The 14,072-nt window shown below is 36.3% G+C and overlaps 1 protein-coding gene across 6 annotated transcripts in view; it reads right to left on the bottom strand.

Annotated features, from left to right (window-relative positions):
- ZDHHC6 (zinc finger DHHC-type palmitoyltransferase 6) overlaps window positions 1-8,141 on the bottom strand; it is a 38,509-nt gene extending 30,368 nt beyond the window's left edge. The window contains exons 1-3 of one of the 6 annotated variants that reach the window (XM_053691762.1): window positions 8,064-8,131; window positions 5,900-5,998; window positions 5,312-5,759 (exon numbers count right to left, since the gene is read on the bottom strand). In XM_053691762.1, the coding sequence (XP_053547737.1) occupies window positions 5,312-5,578 (267 nt within the window). In that variant the 5' untranslated portion in view covers window positions 5,579-5,759; window positions 5,900-5,998; window positions 8,064-8,131. The other 5 variants (XM_053691760.1, XM_053691763.1, XM_053691764.1 and 2 more) reach the window with 5 other exon arrangements.
- Between the last annotated feature and the right edge of the window lie 5,931 nt (window positions 8,142-14,072).

Raw genomic sequence — 14,072 nt, 5'->3', positions numbered from 1 at the left:
ATAACTGATCATCCAGCCTTATTACCCTAATATACGGAATCTACAGGTCACTCTGATTTGGTAGATATAACTTTATTCTTTCCTCCACCTTTGCAAGCTAATCCGGAGCGTTGAGGCCTACGGCAAACTCTTCACTGAGAGGCTCTCAACACCCCCCCGGTAATACTACAGGCCGGGTAAGCAGTGCACAGACACTGAAAATATAAACTCATCTACATATATGATTATACTGTGCAGCAATTGTTTCATCTGACAGAATAAGAGAAGGATAAGCGTTTTTTTCTGCTCTACACGCACTTACTAAAGATGGCGCCCACTGCTAACTTTCTACTTGAGGCGGTGACAAACTTATTGACTGAGCACCACGAGAAATTGCTACAAGCTTGGTCAGCTGAGTGGGGTAGCGTGTCTGAGCTAGCAAAGCGAGTTGGTTCCAAACACATAACACCAAGAGCCTCTCTGGGGATACCTGCTACGGATCCGAGTACCCAAATCTTTACCCCAAGCTCATCGGATCCCTCACCTCAAGTTCAAGTTCCGACTGAGACCGACAAGACTTGTCACTTGAGGGGTCAGGAGAACACCTCCGTAGGTGTACACTTGTTTGGATAAACTCACAGGCCTGAGAACGCAGAAATTCCTGATCACTGAGAGGCAGCTGACCGCAAAGGAGGCGACAATGGCTAAAATCGATACACGTACCCTGCTTACCAGATCGGAGAGCACACATCATACCCAGGGCATTGATGTTAAGATGAAGTCACCTCTGGTATTTTTGGAGCACCGGGGCTTAGAGGAGTTGACCTGGGAACAGCGTTCACGGGTGAAACTTATTCACCGTGCGGAACACAATGGGGAAGAGATGGAGGATATGGCTGCAGATCTCCACTCTGGACATCAATGTCCCACTTGGTGCAGTATAAAATTGTATGGCAGTGGCTTGGCTTTTATCGAACCCGAGAGCAGCTTGTGCCAGCTTTTTGATCCGGGAGGTCCGGCTGAAGATAAGGGCGGTAAGATCTCACTATATAGGCCCGGTGTCAGATCAGTTTGGGTTTTCCCCTTCAGTAGCCCGGCTCCAATTCAGCATTAAATTTTTGCCTTTTGGTGGCGGTCCCATAGATCTAGCTCACGGAACTGCAATGGAGACTTTTACTGGGACATTGTTTGCAGTGTTAGCTGCGTGATACTTGCTACGCTACTACCCTTTTCATTTCATTATGTATGTGACTTCTGCATCAGTTATCTCCCAAGGGACCTTTACTAGTTTGTAGGGTTATGGACAATGTGTTGTAACATGCAGTGATATGTATGTGACGATCAGACAGGCAGATGTGAAACTGTTTATGTCATTCTTGGGTCAGACCGTCTACAAATTATATATTTATATTGCTGTTGACTGCCTCATTGTATGATGCAAAGATAATTACTGTTAAATGCTTACCTAGGGGTCACAACTCTGCTAGGCAACTACCCTATACTATATGTGAAGAATTAACTCATATTGTCAGTTTATGTTCCACAGTGCGTCACAACTACATTATTATCATAAAATTATATAACACCGCACTACATATAGACTAATCATCTCTTCTGAAGTCCTCTATGTGTTGTATGTTTGTCCTCCTAAGCCATAAGGGTATATACTTATATTTCAACATACACCTGCCTAATTTATTCTACTTAGGGTTTTAGATGGTTGCAGGCCACACAATTATGTTGAGACCGGCATTTTATTCCCTCCATAGAGTCTTACAGTGTAAGATGGGCCATTAGAAGGTATCTCAATACTAGATTTGATTGTCTACCCCTTACTACAGAGTTTGTGCTTTGCGTTACCTATATTTTAGTTCAGCTCTTAGTCTGATCTTCAATGCCTGTTTACAAACATCCTATCATGTTGCTTACAGCTACTTTTACAACAGGTATCGGATGTGTCTCCCTACACTACATGAGAGACACTCTTATGTCTCCCATGTAGTGACTTCCCTGAATTTGAGTAACCTAAATGTACTAGGTGAGGTTTTAAAGGATTACCCCTTAACAGCCAACCCTTAGACTCCAGCTTATTTTATATGTCCTTGCACAAGGCGGGAACAGACACCCTAGTAAACGCTTAGAAAGGCCTATAAATTCGATTGAGATATTGTTAATAATGCTGTCACGGTTAAATATTCACTTTGTTTCTATAGGTCAAGGTTAAAAATATAAAAAGAGGAAATTATTTGAGACCCAAAAGTGGTTTCTTTTGTTTAGGAAAGATCTCCTGCACTTTGGTTATATTGCAATTTGGTCCAAAAGCATTTGGCATTTAGCTAATCCACTGTACCGGGACAATTTCTTTAAGGAATCTATACTGTATAAAAACTCCATACAATGTAATATATGTATTCCTTTAATGACATGTTTTATTGCTTTACAGTTCATGTATGCCTTATTTTATTCCTCAATAAAAATAATAATACAAAATATGTTGGTGATCTATAAATAATATATAGTCAGACCTGCAGGGAATATGACAAGACACATACAAATGTAAAGCTATAAAGACATATATAACTGTGTGGTGTGCGAGTGTGTGTAAGAGAAAAAAGCAGTGATGGGTGTGAGTCTGATTGCATGCAAGGGAAAGATGCTTCAAGAACAGCCCTGATGGGTGGGTGGGAACATATTAAATCAACTTCAAGGCTGGCCCCAACCTCTGAGAAATGTACTCACATGTAAGCTAGAAGTCTCAATAAAAGGCATTTAAATCACTAAATAAAAGGGACATAAAAATACAAAAAGAAGAATGATCTAATGTGTTATATGCAAGCAACAGCGCAATAATAAAATGCTCTAACTTGGGGTTTGAACCCTGCATTCGGGTTAAACACATTGTTAAAGTCAGCTCCAGGTCGACAATGCACTACTGGGAGCTAGCTGAACACATCTGATAAGTCAATGAAAAGGGGTATATGTTTTGTGTATAGCTGCTAATCACCAGCTAGCTCCCAGTAAAGCAATGATGCTCCTGATGCCTACCTAGGTATGCTTTTCAAAACAGGAAAATTAAACATCTCTTGAAATTACATGCTCTATTTGAACCATGAAAGTTATAATTTTGACTTTCATGTCCCTTTAATAACTATGTAAAATAAAAATAAGAAACTATAATTGGCATTAGTATCACTCATACTGTGACAGGTGCAACTAATCTCCAACTCTTGCTGAATAGAATGGGCTTCCTGCTAAATAAATGAGAACAAAACACAGTAATTGGGCTCAGGAATTCGTGTAATGTTACCCGGAGGATGAATTATTCATACTGTTAGATAGCGTTATAGGCAGAGACTAGATGGGACCTCTGGTCTTATCTTTTGTCAAGATACACAGAGCAGATGTTCCTTGACAACTTCATATCTACAGACTAAACAGTTGTATACCTCTTAAAGGAACATAGCACAATTGTGAAATGCTGTTATGCATTAAATCAATTTAGTATTGCACCCCTCAAATGTAGCAAATAAAGCCAACATAGGAGACACAAGCATTGCAGCTCCTTAGCAGTGAGCCAATCAGAGGTGGTATTCATGCCGGGTGCAGGTGTTTTGCATTATTATTATTACTCTATCTCTTTAACATCTGGCTCATGCTACAACCTGACTAATAGTTATTGCCTTTCTCAATGAACTTACTGGATTATTTTCAGCTATACATGAGAGTCATTTTGCATTGTGGTCTATGAATATGCATTGTAAACCGCCCTACATAATTAATGTAGCCAATTTCTAATAAATCCAGTGTCATACAAAAAACACATGATCAGCGCTCATGATGCGATGTATACTACTGTAATCAAGAGAGGGATTTAAACATTTATTTCAAATTTAGCAAGCAGCAAAAAAATAGTAGTCCATTGGCATTAGACAAGGATATTTGTATATGGAGAAATTTTTGCTTCCTGTTTAAAGACTCTGTGAATCTCAAAAAGGATGACAATAAAGGGAGAGCACACACATTATCTACCATAAAATGGTTCATTAAAGGGATATTATAGTGAAAACATTAAAAGCTCTAATCTGTTAGAACATGCTATTTTGTCACTATTTACATAACTCTGTGTTTAAAGGAATTAAAAATAGCATTGCGGCTCCTGTGGACTGTTCCTACCCCCACCCACAGTACTGCTGTGACTCCGCCCCTCCCGTCACAGCTCTGCCCACAAAACACCTGTGGACAAGTCTCACACACACACAACATAGACCTCCAAGTCCAAATGTTGGGAGGTATGCCAGATACTACTATATGCTATGCAAACATTACTTAGATAGATGGCCTCTGATTAGACAAATAAGTACCATCAGGGTAATGATGATGATATTTTTAAACGCTCGGATTTACCATCACTAAGTAAATACATGCTCTTCTCTGTGTGCTAAACTAATACAATTAAATGCCAGGAGTTGAAAAAGACATAATTAGAAACAAGTGTTTCTTTAATAATAATAATAATAATAATAATAATAATAATATGTAACTTATAACAAATTAGAGCATTTTATTACCACAATGTAATTTCCCTTTAACTTACATGAACTAAAAATGATACCTTTCCTACTAAAATGAGTTACAAACTAATACATTTCAATGTAATATTAGCAATATGCTTCTGCTCACTACTGCAGTCAAGACTTTAACCCCTTCACTGACAGATGGCGGCAAAATATTGGGAAGACTGAATGATTTACATTCCTTTACTCCTAGGATACAGTATTTAGGGTTTATGTCCGTCAGCTTTAACAAATACAAAACAATATAATCAATGATAAAAACTTTCTTTAAAAAAACAGAGTTTTTTTCTCAAACTGTGAGCTGTAGCTGCCCCCTTAATCTATTTAGTAACTAATGGAACCAGCAACAAGTGAAAGACTACTCAATGCAGTAGAATTGCATAATTAACCAGTGCATAATAAAAAGACAATGCAATAGAACCTACTCTGAATTTCAAATAAGCAGTAGATTTTTTTCTGCCAATTTTATTTTTTTCTCAAATTTTCCGGCACCCTGTATCATGTGACAGACATCAGCCAATCACAGACTAGTATACATATACACTGTGAGCTTGTGCACATGCTCAGTAGGATCTTGTTTCCCAGAAACTGTGCACATAAAAAGTCTGTGCAAAATTTAATAATGGAAGTAAATTGGAAAGTGTCTTAAAAGTGCTGCTCTATCTGAATCATAAAAGTTTATTTTGACTTGAGTGTCCCTTTAATATGACAACAGTAAAGGGTACAAACTAATTTTCCACTCATACAGTTTTGCTTACCGGTTTCCATCCCAGAGGCACAAATCCAGGCCCAATAAACATTGCATTGAAATAGTTGTAGAGAATCATAACAGTCCAGTTTACCAATGTGAGGAAATTGAGACTTCCACCCGGGGAATCCAGTGGCCAGTACCAAAGAATTGAGTCTAAAATGGCCACAATGGAGCATATGATTATGACCCCCAAAGCTATGATTGGACCCCAATGACAGAGCCGCTTTAGTTCTCTAAGGTTTTCAAAAGAGATGAAAGAATCCAGGACAGCCATAGTAGTGAGGTAGTAGGATCACTATTCTGAGAAGTCTGAAGTGCTGTCTGTGATAGTCAAGGGTTTTGCTCCGGTTTGCATATTTCCATAAATGCTAACTTCTTGCATACCACATAATTATAGGCATTTAGTTGTGTCTGGCTAAAGGCTCTTCATAATCCAATATTTATTTCTTCTCAAACTGCAGAAGAAAAATAGAAACATAATATTATTATGTGGCAGGCTTTAACATAGGCACAAAAACATTTTGACACTAACTGTACAGACACATGTTTAAGTCACATTTAGGGACAGTTGGCCTTTCTACAGTTGCTCACTTACTCTGTGAACCTATTTTCTCAAGTGTAGACAAATTGTCAGATGTGGCCAGACTCCTTAGATAAACATAGGACTTTAAGGGAACAGTGGTGACCAATCTCCCTGAAAACAGACAAACAACATTTAAATGATCTAAAACAACTACATTAAACAGAATATTTAAGCCTGAAATGAAATTATAGTATTACTGTTACACCAAACAGTACAAAGCCAATTTACAGCTGTACTAGAGTGCATAAAAAACACATCTTACATACCTCCAATTTATCAAGTTCAAAAGATTTGCTCTGCACTATTTTTGATGTTTCAGTTTGTTGGCAATTTAAGGTTATGCAGGATCAAAGCTAGTGTAGAGGGTGGGGATGGGCAATGTGTTGACATAATCTCAATAATAAATTATATAGTTCTATACACATAACAGAGGTGTAAGTGTTCACTAGAAGAGTGACTACAGATTGAATACCCCACCCCCAAGCAGCAGAGTCTCTTATTACTGGCAACAAATGTCTCTTTCTACTCCATCCCATTCAGATTAAAAAGGATTTAAGTTATTTACTTCCTCAAAATATAGATAATAAGAAACGCCAAGTTGAGTGGAAAGTCACGCCCAAACATGATGAATCCTGTGTAAACTCGACAAGACACTCACACCTGACTTAACTCTTTTAGTGCCTGTAGCACCAGTTTATTGTGTAGAGCATTTTTGTTTTTCAATTATTTTTTAAATGCTATCTATATTGACAGGCGCATTGCCATACTGAACAACCATTTGGGGACAATTTAATGCACATCATGTCAAGTACATTAGTCAAAATGATTCTACAGTTTCTTAAGAACTGCTAATGCAACTCTGGTTTTATAATTTGACACCATTTAGAAACTTCTCCAAATAACTGATACAAGTTTTGCCTTACATATATCAGGGTTTCAGCACTGTCACCTCCCCCATACATTAGGCTCACAATGCTTTCAATTACCTCCCATACATTGTGATTACACTGCTGTTGCAAACTAAAGATCAGGTTTACAATAAAATCAACTATCTCACACATCAATGAAACAACAATCACTTCTCTACTAACACAAGGGTCACCTCCCCCACACATGAATATTAAAAACTCCATTACCTTCCTCCATAGTCACACAGCTGTCACCTACACCATATACCAGGGCCACATTGCAGTCACCTTATCCATATTATTATTATCGTTATTTGTAGAGCGCCAACAGATTCCGCAGCGCTATTAACAAATACGGAGTACAAAAAAAACATTTATAGGGATCAAATGGGTAGAGGGCCCTGCCAAGAGTTGCACTGTTGTAGTCAGCTCTTGAGAAGGTGATCTACAAACAGCTGGACTCTTAATCTTACATGCTAAGGGGGTTCAGGGGATAGCAATGGAGGAGAGGAACTGGTAAAAAGAAAGGTTAGTGTAGGTTTTATGCGTCCCTGAACAGTAGAGTCTTTAGGGAGCACTTGAATCTTTAACACTGTTACCTGCTCATACACCAGGGTCATAATCCTGCGAACACCCATACATCTGGTTCACCATGTACTGTCACCCCCCCCCCTATTTTAGGTTCAAAATACTATCAGATTCACCATTTAAAAGGGTTAAATAACTGTCACACTCCTTATATATGGGCCACAGTTGTCCCCCTCCCCATGCATTGGAGTCACACTGCTGTCACTCCCCCATACATCACGGTCATAAAGCTATCACTCCCTATCTGGGTTACATTACTGCTACCTCTCTCATGTGTTGGGGTCACACTGATATTCCCATATATGCCATGATGTTCCTATTGCCGCCACCCCACTTATACATCTGAATCACAGTGTTGTCAACTTGAATATATTAGGGTGATGATGGTGTTGTGACCCCCGAATACATTATGCTTACAATGTATGCAACTTCCTATAATATCAGGACTTCAGTACTGTTAACTCCCCGTGTATTAAGGGTCACACTGCTGTCACCATCATACATCTGGATCACACTATTGTCACCTCCCCCATACACCAGGCTCACTTTCCTGCTACCGATCGCAGACATCAGGTCACTATACTGTTACCAAGCACGAGTCTCAGTGATATTGTCACCTCCCCATGCATCCGGCACACTGCTATCACTTCCCCATACATCACGGTCACAGTGTCACATACCTGTTAAGGGCTCACTGCTCATTCAAAGACACAGATCCTTGCATTTCCGTATAGTGCTGCAGCAAAACGTGTCCCTCCGGAAACATAAGCTAAGCACAACAAGCTCTCCTCACTGTGCCTAATATTTGTAGAACATATGCCTGATATTGCACCGATAAACTACACACATACAGTTACTAAACATTACACACACATACATACACATAAAACACATACATACAGTTACTAAACATTACACACACATATACATACACACAAAACACATACATACACACACATATGCATATACACACACATCACATACATACACTACACAGACATATACACACACAACACATATACACAGACACACATCAGATACATACACAGACATATACACACACAACACATATACACAGACACACATCAGATACATACACAGACATATACACACACGACACAAATGCATACACACAGACATATACACACAACACATATACACAGACACACATCAGATACATACAGACATATACACACACAACACATATACACAGACACACATCAGATACATACACAGACATATACACACACGACACAAATGCATACACACAGACATATACACACACAACACATGCATACACACACATATACAAACAAACACAACACACATACACACACAACACATATGCATATACACACAAATCACATACATACACAACACATATGCATACACACATATACATACAAACACAACACATATGCACACACACACATATCATACATATACACAACACATATGAATACACAACACATATACATACACACATCACGATACATACACAAAACACATACATACACAGACATATACACACATACATACACACACAACACATATGAATATACACACATAACACACATACACACAACACATATACATACACACACACACACAACACATATGCATACACACATATACATACAAACACAACACATATGCACACACACACATCACATACATATACACAACACATATGAATACACAACACATATACATACACACATCACGATACATACACAAAACACATACATACACAGACATATACACACATACATACACACACAACACATATACATACACACACACACAACACATATACATACACACACATAACATACATACACAGACATATACAGTTTAAGTAAAATTAATCAAAGAAAACATTTTTTACTGTGGAGTTTATGTACAAAAAAACATTGGAAACATAATACTTGTAGTAATTTATCACTTGAATGCAAGAAAAATGGAAGTATATTGCTTAATTATCAGGTACAGTCCTCTCTTGCAGCTAAAACATTAATGGCATAAATAAATCAAAATACAAAACAATCCATTATTCTGGCATTTAATGAGTTAACTGAATGCTTTTAAACTTTTTTTGCAAGGGTGATACATTAAAGAGATGTAAAAGTCCAAGTACAACAATTTATTTAAAATGTAAATAAAGATTTGTTTTTGCAATATTCACACAGTTGCAAATGTGTATGTAGTACCTGATAAGCACAAAGCAGCATATGGTGTGCATGTGTATTCCTCTTAGTGATGAGGTGTCTCACTACTGGCAATTACACCATGTGCAAAACAGGAATGCACAAAACTATTGTTATATGCTGAGTGGGTCATATGCCCAAACAATAGTTATCACAATATAACTATAATACATCTTATTCAAACCATAGCTTGCAAAAACATGTAGATTACAGAAAGGCTTCAATTCAAATTTAAAACTCACTCTCCTGTATTTCAAATTTGACTCTATTGCCCAACACAACACAGCACGTCTAGACTCTACACAGTAAGTGCCCCACAGCTCTTTAATTAATGTATAGATCCACGTGTCTCTCTACAAGTGGCACCAGAACTCTGCAATGTTGTCTGTCCAGGAATATTGTAGGTGACATTGCAACTAGCATATGAGGAGTGAACTCCCATTAACCTTTTGGATGCCAGAGAGGGCTTTAATTAATTATTTCCAAAATGGTTATCCCTAATCTCACATCCAACCCCGTAAATTACTTGAGAATGAGTTTGTAGACCACAATATTTATGTATCAGGATTAATAGTCGGCCTGACCTCGACATGTATGAAGTCAATTCCAGCAATATCCTCACCACAATATTGTGATGAGATATCTTACACCTATGTTATAACTCAGATACGAATAATAGGTCGTCTATAAATGTGATATAATAGTAAGTAATGCTGATATACTCTCACCTTTATTGAAACATAAGTAATTAAACTACAGATATATAAAATAATCAGTTTATTTGAATATACACATATTATTTTATTTAGTATAACAGTCTTTATTAGTTTAAAATGTCAAATCATTGAACCTATATATTGTATTTAGTATAACAGTCTTTATTAGTTTTAAAATGTCAAATCATTGAACCTATATATTGTATTTAGTATAACAGTCTTTATTAGTTTTAAAATGTCAAATCATTGAACCTATAGGTTGATGACAAACAAGTCAAAGCAACATAAACAATAAATGTGTTATAAGGTCAAATTACCATGATGCTAAATATTTGTATAACTGTATTAATGTACAAAATAAAGTTAAAGGGACATTAAACACAAAAAAAATATTTCATGATTCAGATAGAGAATACATTTTCAAACAACTTTCTAATTTACTTCTATTATCTAATCTGTTTCTTTTTCTTGGAATCATTTGTTGAAGGAGCAGCAATGCACTTCTGGTTTCTAACTGAACACATGGGTGAGCCAATTAAAATCAATATACAGTGAGGCCTCGGTTTACGAATTTAATTCGTTCTCCGGGTCGTTTCGTATTGCGAAAAATTCGTAAACCGAAACACGGTTTCCCATAGGAATGCATTGAAAATCAATTAATGCGTTCCGGAGGTCCGAAAAAATTCAAGTAAAGTGTCCAAAAAAGGCTCCAAAAGGCTCCAAAAGGCTTAACAACTTGCTGCAAATGGCTCCAATGTCTCCAAAAGGCTCCACAACTTGCTGCAAATGGCTCCAAAAGGCTTAACAACTTGCTGCAAATGGCTCAAAAGGCTCAACAACTTGCTGCAAAATGGCTCCAAAACCTCTCCAACACCTCTACACTGGTACCCAAACTTCATTAATTCAATCATACTTGAGTATGCAGGGGGCACAGGGGCCACTGGTTTCGTATTGCGAAAAATATTCGTAAACCGAGGGGGGCAAACCGGCATTTTGACCGGCATTTTGTTTCGTATTGCGAAAAAAATTCGTAAACCGAGTCAAATTTTCTTCAAATTTCGATTTCGTAAACCGAAATTTCGTATACCGAGTCGTGCGTAAACCGGGGCCTCACTGTATATATATATATATATATATATATATATATATATATATATATATATATATATATATATATATATATATATGCAGGCACCAATCAACAGCTAGAACCTAGATTCTCTGCTGCCCCTGAGCATGCCTAGATAAACCTTTCAGCAAAGGATAACAAGAGAAGGAAGCAAATTAAATATTAGAAGTAAATTGGAAAGTTGTTTAAAATTGTATTCTCCATCTGAATCATGAAATAAAAATGTTGGGTTTCCTGTCCCTTTAAATAAAATACACATAAAGGGACAGCTAAATAAAAAATGTTTTTAAATATTTGTTTATTCAATAACAGAGTGAAAGATGTACAAGGTTCATAGTTTGCGCCACGCAGGGCTATGTAAAAAAAATACAACATAACAAAAAATCAAACCCAACATATTTTTAACAATTTCGCTATGTTATTGTTTTTCCTTTTTTCCCCCAAAAAAATAAGTATATATTTAGATAGTTTCTGAATTATGTAATACTTCTTACAACACTCCAAAAATAAAAACACTAGAGATATTATACTAACAATGGAGGTTTAAAACAAAATACAGTAGAAGGGGAAGGCGGGGAGATAGAAAAAAGAAAAAAAATTATATATATATAATAGGTCCACTCTTCTCCTCCACCTAGCCTCATCCCTCAATCTCCCCATAAATCTGGAAAATCTCCAGTTAAGAGTGCCATACTAAAATAATCAGATTTCCTAAAAGGATAGATTATCTGTTTCTGAACTCTAATTGGGAAAGTCAAAAAAGAAGCCACTCTTTTCTCCTGTGATATATTTACATTAAACTGTTCTAAATGTATTTGTATCATTATTTTATTAGTAAATTCTTTAATCATAGGACTATGTTTGGATTTCCAAGACTTCACTATGACATTACGTCCTATCAAAATTGCCGTGTTAATTAGTGCTATATTTTCCATGTCATTCATATTGGGATAAAGAAAAAATACATATAGAGATTCTAGCTTACATTTAAAGGGACAGCTAAATAATATTGTATTCCGTATAGAAGTCAAATGTCCATAAACAATAAATATTTATAATGTGAAATTACATTAATCCAAAATATGTGTCAAAGCGTAGTAATGTAGACAACTGCTATATACAGTAAGATGTAGTTTAATAAAATATAAACGTAGTAATGTAGACAACTGCTATATACAGTAAGATGTAGTTTAATAAAATATAAAAGTAGTAATGTAGACAACTGCTATATACAGTAAGATGTAGTTTAATAAAATATAAAAGTAGTAATGTAGACAACTGCTATATACAGTAAGATGTAGTTTAATAAAATATAAACGTAGTAATGTAGACAACTGCTATATACAGTAAGATGTAGTTTAATAAAATATAAACGTAGTAATGTAGACAACTGCTATATACAGTAAGATGTAGTTTAATAAAATATAAAAGTAGAAAGAGTGCTTATTAGTTTACTTTTTCAAGAGGTGAAGATAATCTTTCTTGTAAATTAAAAGCTATTGCATTGGTTTATTAACGATTAATAAAAGTATTAATAATATCCTACAAATGAATCAGAACAATGTAAGAGATTTGTTAAAGAGACAGTGAAGGCAAAATTAAAGGGATATGAAACCCACCAAATTGGAATTTTGAAACAAAATTCCAATTTTCTTCTATTATAAAAAAAAAATCATTCCCATGGTATTCTTTGTTGAAGAGATACTTAGGTAGGTGTCTGGAGCACTATATGCCAGTAAGTAGTTCTCTAGCAAATGAATAACATTCTTGCATAGCTGCTACCATTTAGTGCTTCAGACGTGCACACTCCTGAGCTTACATTCTTGCTTAGCAATAAAAGATACCAAAAAACAAAGAAAATTTGATAACGGAAGTAAACTAGAATGTTGTTTAAATTTGCATGTGCTTTCCGAATGAAAAAAAAAATGTGGGGTTTTGTGTCCCTTTAAATTTCCATGATTCAGATAGAGCATGCAATGTTAAACAACTTTCCAATTTACTTCTATTATTTAATGCTTTGTTCCCTTGGTATCCTTTATTGAAAAGTATACCTAGGTATGCTCAGGAGCAGCAACACATTTATTGGGAGCTATATGCTGATTGGTGGTTACACATATGCCTCCTGTCATTGGCTCACCAAATAAGTTCTGCTAGTTCCCAGTAATTCATTGCTTCACCTTCAATAAAGGATACCAAGAGAATGAAACAAATTAGCTAATAGAAGTAAATTGGATATTTTTTATTAAATTGCATGCTCTATCTGAATCATGAAAGACAAATTGAGGGGTTCATGTCCCTCTAAGCCAGAGTGCAACATTCTGTATGGGCTCTCTACAGCCTCTCCAGTTTCTTTAGCATTACCAGTTCCATACCATCGGTAGCTGATTCACTAAAGTTGGTGAGAATAGAGAGGCTGATGAAGTTGGAGAGAGCACGGTGGGAGGTAAGAGATAGGGTTTATCAATTTACTTTTTCAAGAGGTAAAAACAATCCTTCTATTAAATGTAAAGCTATTGCATTTCTGTGTCATAACTGTTTTTTTGACAATTAATAAAAATATCAGTAATATCCTACATAGTATAATGTATCAGAATAAGGTAACAGAAAATGCAGACATAGCTGAACCCAGAGAGAAAT

The sequence above is a fragment of the Bombina bombina genome, chromosome 9, assembly GCF_027579735.1.
Source record: "Bombina bombina isolate aBomBom1 chromosome 9, aBomBom1.pri, whole genome shotgun sequence".
Lineage (NCBI taxonomy): Eukaryota > Metazoa > Chordata > Amphibia > Anura > Bombinatoridae > Bombina > Bombina bombina.
The sequence above is the reverse complement of the archived record's forward strand: the minus strand, read 5'-3'. Positions and strand labels throughout refer to the sequence as shown.